We start from the raw sequence: 25,720 nt of genomic DNA on the forward strand, positions 1-25,720 counted from the left end.
CTACCTACCTATGACGTGAACTAATACACGAAGCAGGCACGTGAATAATAATAATACAACATTAGTAGAAATTGTATAAATGTCCAGCGTGGACAATATAACCTGTTACAAGGGGTGACTCGTTTGCTATTATAAGCCCAACAAATCGCTGCCCATTGACGTCATACAGATAGGATGACGTTTGAATGACGGCAGTGCATTCACCCCCCCCCCCCCCCCCCCCCACCGTGTATCGTTCGTAATAAAGAAAAATATAATAACAATAAAATAAAGAAAGGAGGCAAATAATAAGGCGTGGATGTCTTAAGCATGCCCATTGGGTGAGGCTGCGAGGCAGGCACTTTCACGCAGATGTGACACTACGTCGATCACAAACTGCACAACTTCCTGTGTGCAAAAGCAAAAGTGCTTGAAGACGGCCAGAAAAATACCCACAATGCGGAACATCCGAAGTCGTTCATTTGGTGTACAGAATCAGCGAAGAGCCGTACTTCAAAATAATCATAGCATACGCACATATTCATTCATTGTTGACAAATATCAGATGAAAGTGTGGCACTCTTATTTTGAAAGACGATGTTTGTCGTTTTCCTGCGCTGCGCGTTGTTGGCTGCTGCTAGCTTGTCATTGGTGGACGTTATTGAAGGCTGATGCCCGTCACCTGCAGGAGTGCGGAGCGCCTCCTTTCAGACGGCTTAAAGTAACACCCAAGTGGCTCAAACTTGTTTCTCCTCTTGATCGCGCTCCACGGAGGTCGGACCAATTTTCATCTCCTTCTCGGCCAGAAGCCGGCAATAAGACACAAAATGCCTAAAGCGGTAAGTGGTTTGGTTTGGATTTATATTTTCAGTATGCGCTAAAAATCATTTATTACGTGCATATATGGAATGTAATACACATAATATAACTACAGTAGCTTCAAATATATATTTTATATATAATAGAGGATATACACGCCTACAATATCATATTTTGTGAATAGCCTTTGCAGTGAATGCAGCAGATTTAATGGACTGTAGATGTTATAGGACAGTATTAGCACTATCAATTCTTTCATGCCGCTATACAAAATTGAACCACATTAAAATGAAACATTTTATGGATTATGATGACACTACAGCTACAATAAAACAGCATAGTACATGTAATCGTTGGTTAAAAAATAAATATTTTTGCAATACTTCATCATAAACTCAGCCTGTGTTTCAGTGATGACAATTGATTAATGTCTGGTTAATAACCAGAGAGGTAATTTTCCTCAGTATTGAGTCATTGTGTCAAAGTAACCAACTAACATGTTTCCAGTTAAAGGCTAGCCACTCAAAACCACTTGTCTGCAAAGCCATTGATGAGAGTGTCCCACTGGTCTTGAGATGATTGTGATGAATCATTTTACAATAAACAAGACGTGGGAGATCTGTTATTGTAAATTACAATAATAAATGAATGAATAAATGATGGAATACATGCAGCACAGAGGAGCCTGTTCTCATGGGAATTTTAATAGGATTGGTAGAAAACCAATTTTTTTGGTTGCTTGAATGTGTGTGTGTGTGTGTGTGTGTGTACATCCCTGAGTGAGGCTGTTTTTGTCTGCATTCAGCACTTACAAAGACAGTTAGACGTGTGACGCTGGATTTCAAATTTAGAATTCCCTACCAAACTCTCAGTGAAAGCTAAAAGGAAGCTAACAAAGTTCTCCTATGTTTTCTAACAGATCAGGTTTTGCTCCTGACTCGCTTGCCCCACCCTGGCTTACTATTACACTCTGTACAGTCAAACATCAGTTTGGAAACTTCTTGCTGGCATTTAGAACAACATGTTTTTATTTTACGACATGGAAAATGGGCTATATATAGTTTTTTTTCTCCATTCGATAAAATCATTACATAGGAGCTTTAATACCACTTATACCACTTAGAAGTGGCTGTGTTGTATGTGTCAACATACTGTGGTCATCATCACTAGAAAGCTTGTTGTTCCTTTGTTTAGAATGGCCTGCAGGTTGTTGTGGTTGTTGCTGTGGAAGTGACATCATAACTGAGAGCCAGTTTTTTTTTTTCAGACGATACTGTCTCATTGTTTACTTTTGAAACAAAGTCATGACCGCCAATGCAAATTTGATTGACATGGTATAGTATAGTGAAAAGGGGGCCACATGATAAAGCGTCATGATTATGCCACAGTAATATATAATATAAATAATGCACTGATGGTGTAGAGCAATGTTTCCAGAACCAAATATTTTAAATTAAGAAAAATATCACGGCACACCACCAAACAAAAATGTCACAAAAAGTACACGGAACATACTTAAATAATGATGGATACACAGGTTAATTATACCTTCTGCAATAGAGTAGAAGAGCCTGCCTGTCACTATATGTTGCTAGCATAGATAAATGAACAACGATACATTATTTTCTGTAAATATATATATAGATATATATATCCTATATTACAGTGGTTGGAACTCCCATGGCAAAAGACTCATTTAAATATTGAAGTGTATGCCTTAATATCTACATTATAACCTATTCATAGTTTAAATGCCAGCTCATTTCTTCTACTAGACCCAAAGCAGCTCTGAAAACCATGTAGGGTTAAGAACATAAAGTCATGCACTGACCCAAATGACTGAGAGTGATGATGAGGTTTATGGGGTTAGTACAAATGTGAAATTTGCCCTGAAAAAAGGTTGTGAGCTTAAAGGTCGATGTCCAGTTAGCTAGATTTTGAGTTGTTTCTTTGCCGTGCTGAATGGCCTCAGTTTATAGTGACTTCCCGTTGGGCGACGTGCTTGGAGATCACGTATCATTCATTCTGTGGTTTCCACCGTCTTGGCGGGCTCACATGTTCACATGTTCCACTGGGCGCTGTGGTTGCGTTTTTCTAGGTGCTCCCATCAGTAAACGCTACAAATGCAAATACAGCAGTTAGAGAAAGCGTCTATGTATGAGCTGTTTCTCCCTCATTACAGCATGCTTCTTTCTTTAGTTTGTGAGCAGTTTTGGGACTTTGATTCCTTGAGAGTTGAGCAACAGACTGCAGCTCAAAGGGTTCTTTGTCTCGCTGTTGAGTAGAGGCTGTATTTCACCACCTTTTTGCCTTTTAGCTGTGACTCAAAACCGGGATATAAAGTTCTGCCTGACTGAGTGTGTTCCAAGGCGTATGTGCTTTGAGGGCTCCATCACATTAGGCAAAAGTTTCCCATGCCACAAATCCAAACTCCCCTCTAATCATCCCTGGCAGCATCACACTAAAACCATGCACAGTTCAGACTGCTGCTGCCCTGCAGTCTCCCAGATGAAATGATGATGATGCGACGCTGTTATTGGATTTGGCCTCCTCGCGAGATGTAAACCAGTTAGTTGGTTGTCAACGGGCGGGTCACAGCTTTGGCCTAGATGTTTCGTTCCCCCGCTTCCGATGGACTAGAGATGAAGGATGGCACCAAAGGTTTTTGTTATCAGCTTGTCTCTGGCCTCTGCAAGTCGTGTCTAACGCCTTTGTATCCATTTCAATGAGCCTTAATAAGCTTTGTCAACACATTTTTCATCCTCTTTCTCCGATACCCACTGTATTAGGCACTCGGGATGGGGATTTGATTACATTTCCTTCATCCACCCTGGGGAAAATCAACAATTAATAACCATTTATAAATTTGAAATAAAATGGTACATTAACTTTCGAGTTTAATTCATTGTGTGACCAAGCTTGTAACTCAGTTTACTCGTATACCAAATACATGTTCCAATTTGCAATGGATTGAAACACTGTAATCCGTTCCGGCCCCCAAAATAACACTCTTGTGTTTTTAATTAGAATTAGAATCAGAATCAGAATCAGAATCATCTTTAGGTGAAATAGCACTTTATTGTATTAAAACATAGTGTTACATAATGAAAGCAAATGAAAAGGGGTTTTATCAAGTATCATTACTGTACAAACTGTCGTACAGCAATCCGTCATTTATCGCTTGGTTTACATTCCAGAGCATCCCCGCAATAGACAAAATCTGCGAAATAGCGCCCGAGTATTTATTGTATATTGTATATGTATTTTAAAGTTTCATGCATATACGGTATTACCCACAATCAATTATGCATGTGGGGTACAGGTATTAGGTTTGTCCACTTTGGGTCACCATCCACACATTCTACACTATAGCCTGTGATGTGTGTGCCTTTAAAAGGCGTGCCTGGCCTGTTGAGTGATGTGGTAGTGAGCGAATGAGGACATACCAATATACTTTAGCTTTAGCCTTTGTGTGTGCAGAGTGAAGGCGTCAGATGCAAAATCTCGCAATATTGCGATTAATCTGTGATGTAAGTACAGTAATGCGTGTGGTGTGGTGCACGACTGTAATGGCGTGTTGGATGTGTCCCTTTAAGGGGCGTGACCCAGTTAAGTCAGAGTTGGGTTGCCTTAGTTGGCTGGGTAAGCCTGCGAGTGAGTATCTGGGCGTACATTGTGTCCTTACAGTTGTTCTTTGCGAGTGCTCTCATTTTGTATTTGTATGTTTGAGCAGAAAAATGACTTGTCATAGTGGAGGTCTGCATGGATGAAGCTCAGCTTCTCACAGCTGACGTTATGTTGACAGAACAAGCTGGAACTACCACAGTGTTGTAACGCAGTACATTCTCCTTCATTTGCTTCAAGACCTCCAGACACAATCAACAACCAAATCCTCAATGAACAATTAATCAATTAATTAACTATTGGGTTATTGACTGGTTAGAGCGTCAGCCTCACAGTTCTGAGGTGCGGGGTTCAATCCCCGTCCCCGCCTGTGTGGAGTTTGCATGTTCTCCCCGTGCCTGCGTGGGTTTTCTCCTCACTCCCTAGTGAGGAGAAGCGGCTCAGATAATGGATGGATGAATTAACTATTGATTATGTCCATTTGTGGTAGTATTATTTATAATAACCAGTTATCCATTTTCTATCCAGCTTATGATCATTAGGATCACGGATGAGCTGGAGCCTATCCCAGGGGACACTGGGTGAGAGGCGGGGTATACCCTGGACTGGCCGCCAGCCAGTCGCAAGGCTTACTTATTCTACACTATTTAAGATATTTTATTATTTGGAGTGGATTAAGTTACAATTAGCTGGATAACCCCTGCTTTTTTGTCAGTCTGATGGTTAAATCATTAACAACAGAACCAAACAATGTTGCTGTTGCTGTTCTTTCACGATTTTGTTGGACTTTATTTCAACCTCAAGGTAAGTACGTTGTTACACATCCCAACTTTGGCAGCAGCCGTTTCCTCTCGTAGTCAGTAGCGATGAGTTCCGTTTTATTACTGTGTAAACACCAAACCTCACTGCACACGCATTTACACATTATTTTCTGGCTTATCTCTGAGGAACACTCAATTGTTCTTGTGTGTGCCCCCCCCACCCACAGGTCAACATTAACGTCAATGCCTTGGACTCAGAGTTGGAGTTTGCTGTCTTGCCAAGTGCTTATGGCAAAGTTGTGTTTGACCAGGTAGGCTGCGCACCGCCTCTACTTAAAAGTATTAAATGCATTGCTCAAATTTGTCTGAATTTCCATATTTTCCAAATTTTGTCCAGAACATTACCGCATAATAAAATACCATGCCATGAAGCAGCTTTTTCCCCTCTTTAAAAAAAAAAAAATCAATATAATGGTTATTTCATCAAATTAATTTATACAGCGTCCTACTGGCCGCTAATGTTTTTTCCTCCAAATATCCGGAACAATCGGTGTTATGGCCGTAACAAGTCAGCGTTCAGTGATTTCCGTAACAAAATACAGACATTCCGTAACATTTGACAGCTCTGAAATTGTTTTGGCTTCCAAGGTTCACTACAAGCAACTTACTAAAATCCAATATAGCTTTTGTTTTATGTAAAACAGATTTGTAGAAGAACTGTCACATCAATGGTCTATTAAGATTCCAGTGTTAAAGTTTAGATCCCGCAAACCCAACTGATGAACTCGTTTGGTGCCATGTGACAGCATTGGGGGAAGAAAGGCATCTTAGGCGTCTTAGGCGCTTCCTGTAAAACTTGTTTTTCAATAGCTAGTGTAGTCAAGCCAGCACGGTGGAGACTGGTTAGCACATCTGCCTCACAGTTCTGGGGACTGGGGTTCAAATCCCGGCCCCGCCTGTGTGGAGTTTGCATGTTCTCCCCGTGCCTGCGTGGGTTTTCTCCGGGCACTCCGGTTTCCTCCCACATCCCAAAAACATGCGTGGTATGTGAGTGCGAATGGTTGTTTGTTTCTTTGTGCCCTGTGATTGGCTGGCTACCGGTTCAGGGTGTACCCCGCCTGGGATACCTGGGATAGGCTCCAGCACACCCGCGACCGTAGTGAGGATAAGCGGTAAAGAAAATGGATGGATAGATGGATAGATAGTGTAGCGAATTTCTATATATGTTGTGTTTGCATGTCAGGGGACCAACCCTTCATGTTGCTCAAATCAAATCAAATCAAATATCATTGAAGAATAATGAGATCAAAACGAGCTACAGTTAATCTCAAAATGTCTTCAATGTTATGAGGAAATTGTTTGGTTAGTCTGGTACTGTTTACATGTATTTTTAGAAGAGTAGTGATGGAATAGCAGTGAAGGCGGGTATATTGTTAGAAACTTGCTGGCAGAAGGGTGTGCCACAAATAATAGCTGCTGTGATGGTTCATTTATTTTTAGATCAATTTTGCCAAACTTGACAATTTACCAAGAAAAACTATAATCAAATGAAATACAATTTGCAAAGAAGTAGGCTCAGCAATGAAGAGCTGTCTGATTCGGGTCATACAATCTCCACTTGTTGTGAGGTAGATTTCCTAGAGCATAATTTTTGCCCCAATGCCAGGTTTTAAAAAAAGGCTCTTTATACCCACTTTCATTAAATAAATAAAATGTAAGTTGACCTGATCATACGGTACATACTTTTAACGTGAAATGCATTTGGACCAGTCCAGTTGAAAAACACATTACACTGGCAACAGTAATGCAAATAATAATAATAATTTAAAAAAAAAGTAGTAAGGTGCAATTTGCAGAATTTATTGTAGTAATTGAGTGGAAGACTGCAGCAGCGGAATGTTGGATATGAAATTAACAAAAAAGGTTTTCCCCAAAATGTTTCTGACCAACACAGCATAAACAGGACTGCTAGAGGTGACAGGAGCACCATAATACACACACTTGAAGATGAAACAGCACTATAAAATACAGTACATATTATTTTTTTACGTTTTTTATTTTTTTTTTCTGGATCTGGTAACGCACTGCCCCTCTGTTCATGTCTCAGCGATTGAGACGAACTGCTTCATTGATTTTTGAGCAACTGTGGCAGCTTAGTGCTCCTGTAGATGCACCTTGACACGTACTGTATACGCAGCTTGATGTAGTCTCACACTGGCAAGCATTAAAAGTAGCTGAATTGACTCTGGCATGCAGCCTGCAGTTGTGAGGAAATGCTGAGCAACAGCAGCATTTTCTGAACGTGTCGGTCGGGCCTTTGCGGTCGGAGCTGATAATGAACTTAGAATTTTTCATAGCGAAGACAAGAAGCACCCGCCACTCCCCTACACACCCCGCGGCTCATCTCAATTAGCCTTGAGCTGCAATGTAAAAAAAATAAAATAATCAAACACAGTCGCTGAGGTTAGATGAACGTGTTGGCCGCCACTCCTATATCATTAACCTGTCACGTAAAACTCATTTGCATTCTGACATAATGCGTTTTGAGCTGAGAATATTCAACAGTATCTTTAAGTGAGTTCAGCGTCAATTAACGCATTTGACAGGGAAGAAAATCAATTTAGAACAGGTGTTTACTTTGAAAGCTGAAAAAAGATCCATTCCACGAGTCAAAGCTGCATTTAAATTGGAAATGCTTGATGGCTTATCTTCTTCACCATATTGTGGACACAGTTTATACATTTAACATAAAATACTCGCTTTTGCCTAACAATGCATGTATACTGTAGTGTGAAAAAATTTATTTTGGTTCCAATTGTTTTGCGGGCTAGTACTGTAGCTGCAGCCCCAACCCGCTACCCACCTCCTCCGACCATTCAATCTTTGTCACATTTACGGTCTGCAGATAAGAAAACCCCCTCCCTTGGCTGGGTACATTATTATGCACAGAAGATGCAGTCTGCAATGCATTTTAAGCCCAGTGGCATTCCACTCTGTCAACACAGGACCACGAAAAACTCTCAGTCTTGTCGAACACCAGTCGAGAACAGTTATGGCATGTCAACTTTTGCCAATGTGACTGGTAGTCTGGTCAATTAATTTCATGTACCTGCCCGCTTCGTGGTTGGTACCCACACAGACACTCAACTAAGCTGAACAGCAACACAGTATTTCCAGGTTTTAGGTGAGCGAGTCTCAGCCATACAAATACAGTCTATAGGTATCCTTATGTTGTGCTTTACAACATTACTTAGCCATATTTACATTTTTTAATGGTGGGTGACAAATTATCTTTCAAACCCAATAAAAGGAACAGCAAAGCCGAAACAAGATGTGTTGCTGTAGCTGGGATTCCAGATAATGTTAATTACCTTATTTCACAGCACAATTTATTGTTGAATTATTATCTTAAAACTCTAGATGAAATATTGTTTTAACAGCTCCTGTATTGGATCTTATAGAATTGTGCAAGGTACTTCATGTTGTTGCCATGGAGTGTATATTCCCTCATGGTAGCACCTAAACCAATAGAACATTGCATTAAGTTCCTATATTATGTAGAGACATTCATTAGGGGTCTGTGTGGTAGTTTTCTACCATGAAAGGGCTTGTTGTGTTCACACATGACCCGCCGCTGTGTTGTGTTTCAGGTGGAATGAAGTGCTTTCATTTTACTGTTCATGACATTATTAAATTAAATTTTCCCCGAGTTATAAATCTTTCAAAAAACACTCCCCTGGGTCAGTCTGCTCAGTATATTGTGCGGGGCCACAAAGTTTGATTTTAATTTCAACCTTTGCTTGAAGATTATCTTTGGACACAGGCTGTGCTGGACTGGCAATGCGTCGATACATACGTCACTCAAGACACGCGGTGACTCTGAGGGGGAGGTGGCTTTGATGCTTTGCAAAAAAAGGAAGCGAGCACAGAAATTGTCCAATTTCACAGCATCCTCCAAGAGCCAAAAACATGTAATCCTACATGGTTCCCCTGTGAAGCCCATTAAAAAGAGTGTTGTGCTTTTGTTCAGGGGCCAGAGGAAAAACGGTAGCTCCTCTTGCAGCAGGGATAACAATTTCAGAGATGGACTACTGTGTGTTTCTAATCTGTATTAAATCTTGATCTGATCTGAATCTTATCACACTGGTGTTTGCTCTGAATGGTCTTATGTGATTCAGAATGGCTAGATTGTCTTTTGTCTTCAAGACTGCTTGCAGTTAAAATCAAAGCCAGTAAACATTTGAGATTGTAATTTAGTTGTCTGCAGCTATGCGATTGCCTAAGTTTGAATAATTCAACAATGGTCATTAGTCTGGTATGAGGATTTAATTGCTATTTGCTTATCAGCCGGATTTTGCAAGAACTCCTTCACCTATTTTTCACCCAAAAACAAATTATTAGTATATGGGTAAAGAAAGAACCCATTAGATTTGGTACAGATCAAGGATTATTTTCCCGCATCTGTTGAAAATGTAAAAAAGAGGCTTTCCCCATTACTTTTCCTTGAATTTCTCTGTGAATAATATAAAAATCGGTATGGGTTTTGCTAAAGCTGTTGTCATATTCTCCTATTTTTATTCCTTTAAAATCAGAAGTTTCACACTCTGGATTCACCAACCTTTTTGAAACTGAGAACTTCTTGGGTACTGCTTAATGAGAAGGGCTACCAGTTGGATACACACTTCTGAAATAACAAATTTTCTTTAATTTCATTTTGATGTTATTTTAAAAAAATAATAATGTATAATATAATTTGAATAATTAATGATATGAATCTATGCAAAGACATTAATCATTGTAATAATTTGTCACAATAATGATCACCAATGAGTCGAGAAGTTAGGAAGCATACATTTTTATATGCAACACTTTATACAAATGTCTACAAATGTGTACATTTTTAAATGATCACTTTTACAACATTCCTAGAAAATCACAATGTCCCCGTTAGGGCTATAACTAACAATTATTTTCATAATCGATTAATCTGTCGACTATTTATTTATTTATTGACGAATCGGATTGAAAAAAACATTTTAAAATTTCCATCCCTTTATTAAAAAACAGGACATTATAATTGACAGTGAAGAAACTGCACAAATAAAAACTGATTCTGATTCAGTTACTTGTTTGGTCCGTAACATGTCAGAAAATAGGCAAAAATGTTGATCATTGTTTTTCAAAGTAAAAGCAGATGTTTTCAAGTGTCTTATTTTGATTAAACACAAAGATAATATTATGAGGATTTGGAGAATTTTAAGTTCAGCAATGTTTCTAAACGATGAATGGATTATCAAAATAGTTGTCGTTTAATTTGATAATTGATTAGTTGTTGATTCATCGATTAAATGTGGCACCGCTAATCCCGTTTTTTTTTTTTTTTTTGAACAGCCCAGCCCACAGGCTACTCATGTGGCCACACGGTGCTGACGGACACTGTTTGTGGCCCCTGATTTTGATGTTTCAATTTGTCAAAATAATATTGTTTATACCATTGCTATTTTTAAAATGTTAATCCTAGTCTGATTAATTCCTCTTTTCTATCCGTAGGTGGTGAAAACAATTGGTTTGCGTGAGCTGTGGTACTTTGGACTCCAGTATATAGATGGGAAAGACTATTTAACTTGGCTCAAACTGGACAAAAAGGTGAGATGGGTTTAAAACACAATGACGAGTTTGTACTGCATACACTTGGTATATTATATACTACTTTATCTCTGAATCTCAGTTGTAACTGTTGAGATTTTTCAACACTGAGTCATATTCAATCAAACAATAGAATAATGCATTCTTTTATGGACACAGTTGGCTCGATGATGCAGTGTTTCTTTTTCAGTCAATCAGTAGCTACCATATTCCAATATGCATGCGGTTCATTGATATTCTCTAAGGGCAGATATCTCTAAAGCACCTTGTTGGTTTCTGTGAATGCTTGTTGCATCAAGGGTATTATTGTCCGTGTTCAGCGTGTGTGTAAACTCTTACTGAACCAGAACTACTTCCTGTTGAATAGTCAATACTGCTAAACTCCATACCACTGGATTCCTGGAGTTGCTCATAATCCAGTCTAATCTGTAAATCAGATGAATGAAGTCGGGCACATGATAAAAGTAGTGTGTGCCAATGTAACTGAATTTTCTTTCTCTTTAGTCTAAATCAATTGTATACTTTAGCAGTGTCTTTCAGCGCAATACAATGGAACCCTTAACAGACAAAATCCATTATGCCTGGGTCAAATTTATTTGTTTATATTTAAGATAAATTTGTCTCATTGGAAGTAATGGTAATTGAATTGATATGTTCCAGACTCAAACTGTCACCATCATAAAACCTTAAAATAAATTGAAAAATATAGTGGTAAAGTCAAGGTACCATTGTACTTAAATTCCGCCTACAAATAAACAGAAATACAGAGTAGACCAGAGGGGGCAAGTAAAAGTCTGCGATGAGGGTCCCTGATGGTGTAGTGGTACACTCGCCTGACTTTGCTGTGGGCAGCGTAGGTTCAGTTCCCACTCAGTGATGGTGCGAATGGTTATCTGTGTCTATATGTGCCCTGCGACTGACTGGCGACGAGTTCAGGGTGTAGTCCGCCTTTTGCCTGAAGTTAGCTGGGATTGGCTCCAGCACCCTGTGACCCTAACCAGGATAAGCGGTGTTGAAAATGGATGCAGCTTGACGACGTGAGCCCAAACCCTGTTGCACACAGATAAATCATATTCAATTTCTTTCATTCCTTTGAACAATAATTTTGTGGAATTGACTTGCACATTGGTGGTATCTGCATTTCAAATTTTGCATGTAAATGACAAAAAAAAAGTAAACGATAGATGCACCCGTTCTAGAGCTATTTACCGACATGACTCATGACTCATAAGGTAAAGAACTAACCTGGATGCACAAAAAGTTGAAGAAAAGACGAGTTATGACATCTGCATGTTGCGTTTGAACGATGGATACAGCGATACATGGAAATATTTCATGTGCTGGTGTGTCGGGGACCCGGGTGATGAGTCTCCAAAAATCACCACTGACATTTTGAAATCACCATCTATGGAATATCGATATTGTAATATATTGTTACCTTTCAGTTTTGATGCACCAGTTAGATAATATAATTAAAAATAAATTTTTAGTTTTACTTACAGTGTTCTATTTTGAGTTAGAAAGCCTGTGTGTCTTAGCTCAGTGTTTTTTCCTCCAACAGATCAATTATTGTATTGTAAAAATATTGTGAGTTGCCCGTTGATTTCTACCGTGAATATTTACTGATCAAGAATGAAACTTGTGTATATCTATTCATTTATTGCAGCAACAAAACAGATAATTGGATGATCACTCTGAAAACTATGAGTTGAATTTTAAGTTTGTTTGTAATTCCTCTTTAGGTGTTACAACAGGATGTGAAGAAGGAAAACCCGCTGCATTTTAAGTTTCGGGCCAAGTACTTTCCCGAGGAAGTGAATGAGGAGCTGATCCAGGAGATCACGCAGAAGCTCTTCTTCATGCAGGTGAAAGAGGGCATCCTGAGCGACCAGGTTTACTGTCCGCCCGAAACCGCAGTGCTGCTGGCGTCCTACTCTGTTCAAGCCAAATATGGCGACTACGACAAAGAAACCCACCGACCGGGATACCTCCTCTCTGATCGCCTGCTGCCCCGCAGGTGAGGAATGAAAAATTTTTTTTTTAAAGTTCATTTTTGGTAATGCCATGAAACAATTCACTTTGGCAGGTGATATGATTGTTATTTGGATACAGTAGGCCTGCTCCAAATTGCAGTCTGGTTGAACCTGCCTCAAAAGAAATCATGATGTCATTCCTGGCAACCAAATAAAGAAGAGAAAGAAGGTCATGCATGAATCATGGTTTCTGTTCTGTTAGGTCAGTTTCTAAGTAGCACCTTTGCAGCTTTGGTAAGAAGCCATTATCATAGGTTAATGGTGGTGGTTAGCCTCACGCCTTGTAATGCAGTAAGGAGTTGGAACTGGATCCTCCCCAGTGGACATGAATTGTCCTGTCTTTCAGTGTTGTCACATTTCAACATACGCTGGAAGGTTAATTATTGTTGATTACACTGATACTTAAATGACAATTTGAAAGATACGATCTGAGTGCAAAAGATTTGTGCGTCAGTTTTAGACTTGCTGCTAAATGATTGTCTACCTCAGAAAAGCACTCATCTTGGCCATGATCAACATTTATTTGAAATTCTGATATTAATTAGATAACATATATTGTGAATATGGTGAAAATTCACTCAGTAATGGACAAAGGTGAGTGGGAAAGTCAAAGTCAGCTGGGATAGGCTCCAGCTTACATGTGACCCAGAACAGTATGCGTGGGAGAGACTGGATTAAGAGGTTTCCTTTGGCTTCAATTTAAACAAGAAAGACAACGTTAAGAAGCCGTGTAGCAATATTAATGAAAAGTGTTCACTTTTCCTCCTCCTTTACAGACAATTTTGAGGAATTGCAACCTTTTGTGCTGTTCTAATGGATTACAGTAACTCCTATAATTAATGCATCATGGAGAACATCTAATCAAACTCTGCATTTAGAACATTATGTATGAAACATGAAACATTATTACATTACATTACATTACATTAAAACGTGAATAATTTAGAATTTTTTTACACGTTATATTGGATCATGCAAGGTTATGGTCACCGCCTATTTTTGTCGTCTGCAAGTGTATCTCTAACTTTTATTTTCTTGTTGCCATCTTTTTTTTCTATAGAGTCTTGGAGCAGCACAAGTTATCACAAGAAGAGTGGGAGGAGAGGATTCAGGTGTGGCATGAGGAGCACTGCGGGATGCTGAAGTGAGTCCTCGTGCGCTTTGTACGTGAAAAACTATATGCGCTGCCACGCGCGCTTAACTTGAGGGGGTTCTCACAGGGAGGACGCCATGATGGAGTACCTGAAGATCGCCCAGGATCTGGAAATGTATGGCGTCAATTACTTTGACATCAAGAACAAGAAGGGAACGCTGCTTTGGCTTGGAGTGGATGCTTTGGGACTTAACATTTATGAGAAGAATGACAAGTAAGCTGAAGTGGCTGCGCTGAGTCTACACTTCTACACAACATCGGTGCTTGTCATCTTTTAGGGACAGGCACTGTACCAGTATACTGTATATTATGAGTGTGGTGGTGTGACTGTAAGTTTGGTCAATTAAGTTTTCACCGTAATCGCTTCCTCGCTATGGAGTGTGTCTGCTGACCTCACGTTTGTTTATAGAAGGAGGGACACTTCACTGTCAGCTTTCAATTAGTTATTTATCTTTTATAGTATAATTGATGCATATAATTTAACGTTTTTTTGTTAAAATCCCTTCACTTCATTTTGATTTAATCTACATGACAGCACTAAACAACATAGTGACAAACCAGCCTTTAAGGGACACGAAGTTTGTTTTATGTGCACCTTGCGATCAATCAAGAGAAGCCTCTCCTCTGCGGTGACCTTTGTTGTAACCATGGTTATGGCAACTGGTTTTTCAAGCTGTGCAGCACTTAAGAATGTGAGGCTAACCTACAGCAGCGTCTCTCCAATGAGGGCGGCTGGCCCACAAAGCAGAGCCAAGGCATCGTGTTCGGTTGTCTGTTTAACTCTTCACCAATCTGCTTTCTTTCTCAAACACGTTTCATCGAATGCTGGTTTTACCGTACAAGTAACGTTTACATTTGACATAATTCACTTTGACACCCACTTGTTTCTCATGATGCTTTATGGCTAATGTGACACTAAAGTTATTGTTATAGTAATTACGCTACAGTTTTGTGACTTACTTCTGGGCTCAGGAGACCAACTTATTAACACATTCACTGCCATTGACGGCTTTAGAAGTCAAATCTCCATGTTCACTGGGAAGGCTGTCAGTGAATGAGTTAATTAATTCTATAGACATTCATGCTTGTTTCTTTCATTGATCGCGTTTTGCAAACAATACAATGCAAAGATCCGCCACGGCGCTCTGAAATAACATCCACATTGTTGTCTCAATTCCACAAGCATGTGTCAGCGACAGTAACTGAGTGAAATTCCAGTTTCGGCAGTGTACTTTCAAACGGGAGTTTCACCATGAGGTGCACGGCGGTCTTATTGCAACACAGTGATTGTTGTGTCCGTGTTGTATCCTGTCAAGTGAGACAGGCACAAGAAAGTGAGCCACACCTTGAAATATTCTCTCATACTTGGGACATTATGTCACTGATGGTGTAGTGGTACACTCGCCTGACTTTGGTGCGGGCAGTGTGGGTTCAGTTCCCACTCAGTGACGGTCTGAATGTGAGTGCGAATGGTTGTCCGTATCTATATGTGCCCTGCGACTGACTGACGACCAGTTCAGGGTGTAGTCCGCCTTTCGCCTGAAGTCAGCTGGGATAGGCTCCAGCGCCCCGCGACCCTAACCAGGATAAGCGGTGTTGAAAATGGAAAAATGGATACTTGGGACATTGGATTCACAAATATTTATTAATAGTTTAGCAGGAGATATTTACTGGCATGAATAGACTGATGTGTATTGTTATCACATTTGCCTGACAATTACTAGACAGGAGCATGCTGTCTTAATGTTTATATGTGCTTTGCTCCATCAGACTTACCCCAAAAATCGGCTTCCCCTGGAGTGAAATTAAAAACATTTCCTTCAATGACAAAAAGTTCACCATCAAGCCCATCGACAAAAGATCACCAGTGAGTAATTCTTCTGGTCTTTGAACGACTTTGACGACTTTTACACCTGTCCATAGTCCAACATGCTTAGCTCGAAATTGTGCAAAAGGTTGAATCCCTATATTATTCATAAACCACTAATTTGTGGGTTGCTGCACATGTGCAAAACCCCTGCAGCAAAAAAATATAATAAGTCAAATAGTCATAGTCAAATAAGTCATGTCAACAAATTCTTGCAAGAATATACTGTGTGGTGATTATTTGTTTACAATTTATTTATTTCTTAACAATCTTTCAGGACTTTGTGTTCTATTCCCCGAGACTGCGCTTAAACAAGCGTATCCTCCAGCTCTGCATGGGCAACCACGAGCTCTACATGAACCGACGCAAGCCGGACTCCATCGAGGTGCAGCAGATGAAGACGCAAGCGAGCGAGGACAAGCTACGTCGACAGAAGGAGAAGTATGCTGACGCCTGGGAAAGAGCATTTATTGTTATTGTAATTGCGTTATAGTTTCCATAACGTTGCACTGACCAGCCATAGCAAATTGGATGAGTGAGAACATTCAGCCATCCATGCAAGCAACAAAAGCAAGCTACAAACAAACTAGCTAAAAAGAAGCATTCACACTTACAACTATGGGCAATTTAGAGTCATCAATTAACCTTAAATGCATGTTTTTGGAATGTGGGAGGAAGTCAGAGTACCCGGTGAAAACCCTGAAAAGAGTAGAGCCCAACCTTGTGGCTTAGGACATATATGTCAAACTCAGGCACGGGGGCCAAATTTGGCCTCACGATGTCATTATATTTGGCCCACAAGATCATATTAAACGTGTATTAGAGCTGGCCCGCCAGTATATAGCACATGCCCCACTAATATTACAAATCCAAGAATGCTTTGCTAGTGTGTTGGCCCATCAGTGTAGACCGGCGAGCGCCCCTTCCCTTTCTGTTGCAGTCGTTGGCAACTATGCTACCAGTTTCCTCGAGGAAATTTACAAAAATGGCCAAACGAAAGATGGTAAACAGTTAACTTCCAAGACAGGTGGGAGGCAGATTGTCTGTTCACTAAAGTAAAAGAAAGACCTGTTTGTCGTGTGCGGAGCGACGTGGCTGTAACAAAGAAAAATAACATAATTGAATTCATGTTGTTTTTTTTTTTTTAAATGCCCTTTATCAACTCCTAGGCAGGGACTGTAAAATAGTTTGAAGTTTGGATTTTTATTGAAGGACATTATTTTTATTATTTTATTATTATTATTTCTTTGGGTTGTTTTGTTGTTGACCTTTGAAAAAAGATTTACATAAAAAAGAAAGGTAGTTGGAGATAGATAAAAAGAAGATGGAAAGACAGAAGAATTCATGTTATCTGTTTAAATACAAAAGAACGAAAAAAATACCACTGTTGTCTTTTATCACAAATTTGATTTTGCGTGTTTATAATATTAAAGTTTGTTTATTCCAGATTCAGTCTTTAAGCAAAATTTAAGTTGTTATCATATGATAAACTTTAATGCTACATTTCTGCAGAGAAGGGAAACATGCACATCGCAGTGATTTTTCATAAAATATTGAGTTTGGCCTGCGACGTCCCGATTTTTAATTTTGGCCCACTGTGAATTTGAGTTTGAGACCCCTGGCTTAGGAGTTAAGCTCCTCAGTTTAATTGTTAATTCTGGAGTTTATTTTCTTGATTAACCTATTTAGTGAGTCCAGCCCTTAAATGTTTTTATTTGTTCAAGAAATGAGTTCAATCCTAAATATTCAGAATATGTATCTTATTATTATTAATCTAATCATTGCATGCCTCTAATAAGTCTCCATTCTCACCCCAGTCTGAGCTCAGAAGACTAAAATCTTAATTGGCAGAGATTTGTGTATGCATTATGTCAACAACTCTCAAAACTTCTCTCCATGCAGCAGATTAAAGCCATTAGCCCACTAAGACCAAAGCGGATTTTACTGATCCCATTGTTAGTGTCCAACTCAACACAGTTGAACATGTACAAAAGAGAAGCTGCTATACGTTGCTCAATAAACACAGTATTCCGTTTCAAGCCAGGGACATCTTCCTACCCGAATGGAAAGTCAAGTGAATGGATACGGAGGCCGGTCTCGGCTGCAGCTGTCAGTCCGCTGGCTCTCCCTCTACAGCTGTTTAAACACAGCAGACAGCACAGTCAATAGCTGCAAGAAAGTTCATGCACCATACCTGACTGCGTAGTAAAAGGTGGCTTGTAATGAGCCCCTTAATACCTCAAATCCATATATGATGAAACAGCAGGTATTGGAATGTGGTTGTAGCAAATTGGAGGGCAAACAGTGTTGGAAATGTAATGGAAAAAAACAACTATGTAAAGTAATCTTGCAGCATGATGCAGTATGACACCATTACACTAAAACCACAAAAATAATCATAGTTAGTCAATCAAAACTAAGAATATCATACTTTTCAAAGGTAGCTCTTGTTTTGAATCTCACATTTCAATCCAATACAGACCAGTGACTGAATTTTTAAAGGGGAACCCATCCCAAGATGTCAAAACTATATATATTTATATTATATATTTATATTATATAATATATTATATTTTAAATGTGCACATCTTCTTTAACAGCTGCTATCTACTTAAATCTACAAAGTATTTACAACCCCAATTCCAATGAAGTTGGGACATTGTGTTAAACAAATAAAAACAGAATACAATGATTTGCAAGTCATGGTCAACCTACCAACCATTTAATTGAATACACTACAAAGACAAGATATTTAATGTTCAAACTGATGAACTTTATTGTTTTTAACAAATAATCATTAACTTAGAATTTTATGGCTGCAACACGTTCCAAAAAAGCTGGGACAGCGTCACGTTTACCATTGTGTTACATCACCTTTTCTTTTAACAACATTGAATAAACGTTTGGGAACTGAGGACACTAATTGTTGAAGCTTTGTAGGTGGAATTCTTTCCCATTCTTGCTTGATGTACATCTTCAGCTGTTCAACAGTCCGGGGTCTCTGTTGTCGTATTTTACGCTTCATAATGCGCCACACATTTTCAATGGGAGACAGGTCTGGACTGCAGGAAGGCCAGTCTAGTACCCGGACTCTTTTACTACATAGCCACGCTGTTGTAACACGTGCAGAATGTGGTTTGGCATTGTCTTGCTGAAAAGAGCAGGGGCGTCCATGAAAAAGACATTGCTGGGATGGCAGCATATGTTTCTCCAAAACCTGTATGTACCTTTCAGCATTAATGTTGCCTTCACAGATGTGAAGTTACCCTTGGCATTGGCACTAACACAGCCCCATACCATCACAGATGCTGGCTTTTGAACTTTGCGTCCGTAACAGTCCGGATGGTTCTTTTCCTCTTTGGCCCGGAGGACACGACGTCCACAATTTCCAAAAACAATTTGAAATGTGGACTCGTCGGATCACAGAACACTTTTCCACTTTTCATCAGTCCATCCTAGATGAGCTCAGGCCCAGAGAAGCCGGCGGCATTTCTGGGTGTTGTTGATAAATGGCTTTTGCTTTGCATAGTAGAGTTTCAAGTTGCACTTACAGATGTTGCGCTGAATTGTATTTACTGACATTGGTTTTCTGAAGTGTTCCTGAGCCCATGTGGTGATATCCTTTACACATTGATGTCAGTTTTGTATGCAGCGCCGCCTGAAGGATCGAAGGTCACGGGGGTTCAATGTTGGTTTTCGGCCTTGCCGCTTACATGCAGTGATTTCTCCAGATTCTCTGAACATTTTTATGATATTATTGACCGTAGATGATGACATCCCTAAATTCATTGCAATTGTACGTTGAGGAACAATGTCCTTAAATTGTTTGACTATTTTCTCACGCACTTGTTCACAAAGAAGTGAACCTCGCCCCATCTTTACTTGTGAATGACTGAGCAATTCAGTGAAGCTCCTTTTATACCCAATCATGGCACCTGCCTGTTCCCAATTAGTCCGTTCACCTGTGGGATGTTCCAAACAGGTGTTTGATGAGCATTCCTCAACTTTCTCAGTCTTTTTTGCCACCTGTCCCAGCTTTTTTTGAATGTGTTTCAGCCATAAAATTCTAAGTTAATGATTATTTGCTAAAAACAATAAAGTTTATCAGATTGAACATTAAATATCTTGTCTTTGTAGTGTAATCAATTAAATATAGGTTGAACATGATTTGCAAATCATTGTATTCTGTTTTTATTTGTTTAACACAACGTCCCAACTTCATTGGAATTGGGGTTGTATTCTAAATAATATGTTTAAAACGTCACTTCTGCTTGCTTCTGGGGGCCGCCATTTTTCGTTCTTTTCACTCTTGGGAGAGTGCAAATTCGCGAGAATGTGACGTGGTTTCGCCAAATCTGACTTGTGCTACATATCGTCGTTGTATGTGTTCTCTCCGAGTACCCTGACTTCCACCCACATTCCCAAAAACAAGCATGTCAGGTTGGTTGAAGACTAAATTGCCCCTAGGTTTGAATGCTTGTTGTAGGTGCCCTACAATTGGGTGACCACCAGTCCAGGGTGTACCATGCTGTTGTTCAAAGTCAACCAGCTCACCTGCAAACCTAATGAGGACAAGCACGACAGAAAATAAATGGGTGGATTTCTGTGCTTACAGATATATTATATGGTGATTTTTTGTAAAAGGTCTGCCCTCTGAGATGAACAATGATTGAGCTCTCTGCGTTGTGCACAATGTCTGCCTTTGCACGGGCTCACCCGCTGTTGTCGCCCACGTTGACTGTTGTTTGTCTGGCTCGTCGTGCATCTTTGTTGGTTAATGGTTAATGTCAATGTTATCTGCAGGGATAAAGAGAAGAAGAAGAGGGAGGCCATCGAGAAGGAGAAGGAGCTGATGGAGCGCGATAAGAAGGACATTATGATGAGGCTCTACCAGTTTCAGGAGAAGACCAAGAAGGCAGAGAAAGGTGTGGAAAAAGCTAAATTAAAAAAGGAAATCAATACTGTAAATGGTGGCTGCATCTGTTTTTTGCCTGTTATGAACCTTTTATTCACCATATGGTATGATGTAACGTATTATGTAGATATGTAACTATTTGAAATTATACAGTTTGTTGTACTGTATTTGTATTTGCTATTTCTTTTTCTCTGCTGCCTGCACCCAGGTTGGCATTGCAAATGAGAATCTGTTCTCAATTGCCTTACCTGGATAAATAAAGGATCAATGAAAAGAAAGAAAACATTTTTGCACACCCCTTACTTAACTAAATATTAATGGGAGTTGTCTCCTTATAATGGCTTGCGACCAATCATCAAATAATTTCAATCATTTCTGCAGCACAAGAGGCAGCTTATGTCGCTGTTGACGACAATTCCTATTTCTTCTGGCTGTATATTTTAGATCTGGAGGAGCAGACGCAGAGAGCCATGATGCTGGAGCAGGAGCGTATCATAGCAGAGGAGGAAGCTGCTCGCCTGGAGGTGGACCGTCAGGCTGCCCTGTTGGCTAAAGAAGCGCTGGCTCGCCAGTCAGAGAGCCAGAGGTTTAATCAGGAACAGCTGGTCAGTTATGTAGTATAGCTTTTTTTTATTTAAATTATTTATACGAAAACAACGCAAGCTTTCCAGTAAATGAGCTACGTTAGGATAGATGCAGTGGTGTTGCTAGCTTGAATGGTGCCCTGTGTGAGACAATTAGCCCCCCCCCATTTTCACACACTATTTTCTTCTATTTCCTTAAAACACATTAAATTTGAATAAAAAAAGAATACAGCAACAGCAAAGAATATTCAGAATTAGGGAAACATAATCCTAAAACAAATCTTGCATTGCACTAATAGGGAAAAGAAAATTAAGGGAATATTATTGCAATAATAAGATAGCTGTAGAGCGCGGCAAAGCGGCCGAAGGCAGCAAGCTCTTAGCCACTAGCTGCTAACGCCGGGGACTGATGACTGATGAGAACAGCCATTGGATAGCTATGCTAATTATCTCACATAATTTGTGTCTGGGAGTAAATTGTAAATTAATGTATGACGTGAGCTAGAATGGCTTTGGTTGTCCCTCATATAGATTAGCTGATTATTGGTCAGACTGAAGTGTCACCCTTATTAAACATTAGTTTGTCATGTTTTGTGTCAGGCTGCAGAGCTGAAAGAGCACACAACCAGGATCAGTCTACTGGAGGAGGCAAGGAAACGCAAAGAGAATGAAGCAAACACATGGGAGATCAGGGTGAGAACTCGGACTTTAGGGAGTGACAGGAGTTCTGTCACACCCAGAAGCAAATGGCTATACTCATCGTTGTGCTCTTCACTAGGCCAAGGAGGCCCAGGATGATCTGATCAAGACCAAGCAGGAGCTGAACATGGTGATGATGACGCCTCCACCTGCCCTGCCGATACGTATGCCGATGTATATGCCGATGCAGATGCCGATGCAGATGCCGATGCAAATGCCGATGCAGACGCCGATGCAGACGCCGATGCAGACGCCGATGCAGACGCCAATGCAGACGCCGATGCAGACGCCGATGCAGTCGCTAATGCAGACGCCGCTGCCACCGCCTCCACCTCCCGTCATGTACGACAATTTCGACGACAACAGCGACAGTGAGGAGAACAACAGCATGCACAGCGCTGACCTCCCGATGGACGACATCCACGATCATCGCAGGGAGGAGGATCGCATGACGGAGGCCGAGAAGAACGAACGTGTGCAGAAACAGCTTAAGGTACCCACAGGAAATGTCCTCATATAGAAGAGGCGGGCAAACATTTGTGCTCCAGGGCTACATTTAATTCTTAAAATGTGTACTTAGTTTATTTTGATCGTAAAAAGATGATTTATTATAATTGTTTTACTTTTAATTTTATTATAATTCAATAATTCAATCAATTAACAATTTATTTCAATGTACGGTATATGGAAATCTTTTGTTATACTAGTATTTTATTATTTACAATAAATCAATTAGCCAATTAATTAGGCTTAAGCACATTTTAACACAGTGATTTTAGGAAAAACATAATCCAGTAAATATGACCTAAGTCTTGATAATGACAATGCTCAATAATCTGGATTCAAATTTCTGTTTCACCGATCAACAGGAAATAGGATGGACGTCGAAATTGAACCGGAAGTCAGTCATTTTGGTCGTTATGGAGCGAATTCCAGGGCTTGCAATTATTGTCTTCTAATGTTTTCTAATGTGGAGAAAATGGGGTGCGAGGGCTTGCAGCTTTTAACCTTTGATTGTAGATACATTCTAGGAAACAATAAGGAAAGTGTGTTTTAATCAAGAATAAAAGTTGTATGTACTATCTAAACTTTATAGTAGAACAAACAGCCTGACGCCCAAATAAACCATTTCACATTAAACATACATGCCACAAACGAAAATAGATGTACTGCCAACTCACTCATTCTTGTTGAGAAATAAGCATCTCAACACGATCATAGTCAGGCTCCCTCTGAATATTCTGAATTCCTGTTTCCATGCCAATGTTTTATTGGACAGAATAATGCACTTCATTAACAGAACTGTTAGCTATTAATCAATCGATCAACTCGATATTATGCCTTTCTCTAACTGGAAGAGTAAAAAAACGTGATTGAATTGAGCCAGACCTCCATCTAGTGGACAAATGGTGCAAGGACATCATTCAGAGTGACTCCAACGCTGAACAGCATTGACAGTTTCATGAGAAAGTAGGAATATATCGGCATTTAATCGCCGGCCAATTATTATTTTTATTGAAAAGCGCAAATGTCGGCCAATGAAATCGGCATCTGAAATCGGCTGACCGATTAATCGAAACATTTGATATGATAATATCAGGAGAGAATCTCACGCCTCATTCCCACGCCATCTGTCCTCTGCAGGCGCTGACCGCTGAGCTGGCCCACGCACGCGATGACTCCAAAAACACCCAGAACGACATCCTCCACTCGGAGAACGTGCGGGCCGGCCGAGACAAATACAAAACCCTGCGGCAGATCCGACAAGGCAACACCAAGCAGAGAATTGACGAGTTTGAGGCCTTATAAGGAAGGTGGCTCTGCCACTTGAAGAACCCTTTCTGAATGGTCACTCGGCATTTACGCTCAAACTTAGCCACAATGGATCGTCATAAGCGCGTCAGAAACGTAGCCCCAATCTAATTTCTGATCACATTTGTGCCATCGGTCATATTTTAATCAGTGCATGAGCCCTTTTCAAATGTCGTTATTGGCGTGGAAAGAAAATGACTCACAGTGACCACTCAGAAAGTGCTGACATTGTTTGTCTTTATGTGTGTAGTCCTCTATACACTAGATGGCGCTACGCTAGTTTAAATTCATACCTAGTTTAATATTTATAAAGTATATTGGACATTATAAAGGGTGTTTCATCTAGGTTTGTATATTTTTGCTAACGAACATCAAACATTTATATTCAGATTAAAAATCATGTCAATGTCTTTACGGTCCCTGCTTTTAGTTTCAGATCAGTAAAGAGATTCTATTGTAAATTATAGTTTTTTTAAAAATGTGATATATATAGCGGCATGCCATTAAGTCAGTTGTTGTGTCTGTTTCTATCGTTAACTTTGCCATTCAGCTGAAATGAGTGATAGCTTTGTCTACAGATCAACGTTGACTCTTTGTGTATCTTCAAGTGTCATGTGACACACTTAAGATTTGCTTGTGTGTGCCTTTCTGAGCGGATCCCCATGCAGGCTGAAGCGACAAGACTTGTTTTAGCTCGAAAAAACCCCCAAAAAAACATAATAACGCATAAAGCTGTTTTTGTTTATGTGCGACCTCTGAGGTTGAGGTGAATGTTGTGAAGTATTTTAATTCAGCAGTTTGGTCACTTCAGTTTCACATTGACAGTCGCCAACAACAACTTTAACGGAAACATCTTTGTATTTGAACAGACATATTGCCAATAAAAACTAATATGATAAGCACAGTGGTGTGCGCTTACTTTGTGATGAAACTGGTGCCAAGTCCTTATCCTTCTTCTGTTTTGTTCACACTCAATGGAAACCCAAATCATTCAAGGCTAGATATTTGTTTCTAAAGACAACACACGTTCAAAGATAATAGCTGAAAACGTGCAACGAATGAGAACTTGGAGATACAGCGTTAAACTATTTTGCACCTTTTTTGTGTGTTTTCCTGCATTTTTGGGGAGGACGTGGCTAAAACTGTGCAACATGATGCACTTTGAAATCCGGCATGAGTCGCCTCCTGCCCCACTATATAAAAACTCGAGCGCCTTTTTTGCTTTAGAGGTTATCCAGCGCAATTGCAACATGCAGTTAGCTGTCTAGCTTGCGAGCTATGCCTACACCCTGAAAATACATCTTCCCTTTGGATAGTAAGCGGGCGTAGCTGATTTAGAGCGTCTCATTGTAGGCTGTGAGTGTGTGCACGTCACACAGAGAATGATGAAAGAGCCAGGGGTAAAATATTTTTTTACAAAGTCACAATTGGGGTTCCTTTCGGATAGTCCGCTGTTGTGGCCGCTTTAGAGCACCTCGTTGTAGGCTGTGAGTGCATGCTGTATGCAGACTTTTCAAACTGATTCATTCATTCATCTTGCATTCCGCTTATCCTCACTAGGATCGCGGGCGTGCTAGAGCCTATCCCAGATATCTTCGGGCGAGAGGCGGGGTACACCCTGAACTGGTCGCCAGCCAATCGCAGGGCACATATGAACAAACAACCATTCGCACCCACATTCACACATACGGGCAGTTTAGAGTCCTCAATTAACCTACCCTGCATGTTTTTTTGGCATGTGGGAGGAAACCGGAGTACCCGGAGAAAACCCATGCAGGCACGGGGAGAACATGTAAACTACACACAGGCGGTGCCGGGATTTGAACCC

General features: G+C 40.1%; 1 protein-coding gene across 1 annotated transcript; it reads left to right on the forward strand.

Moving 5' to 3' along the window:
* Positions 1 to 658: 658 nt before the first annotated feature.
* On the forward strand, positions 659 to 24,794 carry ezrb (ezrin b). Its single transcript, XM_061753481.1, has 13 exons — positions 659 to 818; positions 5,411 to 5,494; positions 10,734 to 10,829; positions 12,572 to 12,846; positions 13,923 to 14,006; positions 14,083 to 14,229; positions 15,786 to 15,882; positions 16,160 to 16,323; positions 20,686 to 20,807; positions 21,242 to 21,402; positions 21,982 to 22,074; positions 22,160 to 22,573; positions 23,725 to 24,794. The coding sequence occupies exons 1-13, from the start codon at positions 807 to 809 to the stop codon at positions 23,887 to 23,889; spliced, it is 1,914 nt and encodes a 637-aa protein (XP_061609465.1). The 5' UTR covers positions 659 to 806; the 3' UTR covers positions 23,890 to 24,794.
* The last annotated feature ends 926 nt before the right edge of the window (positions 24,795 to 25,720 follow it).

This window comes from Phyllopteryx taeniolatus, chromosome 18 (assembly GCF_024500385.1).
Source record: "Phyllopteryx taeniolatus isolate TA_2022b chromosome 18, UOR_Ptae_1.2, whole genome shotgun sequence".
NCBI classification, from domain to species: Eukaryota; Metazoa; Chordata; class Actinopteri; order Syngnathiformes; family Syngnathidae; genus Phyllopteryx; species Phyllopteryx taeniolatus.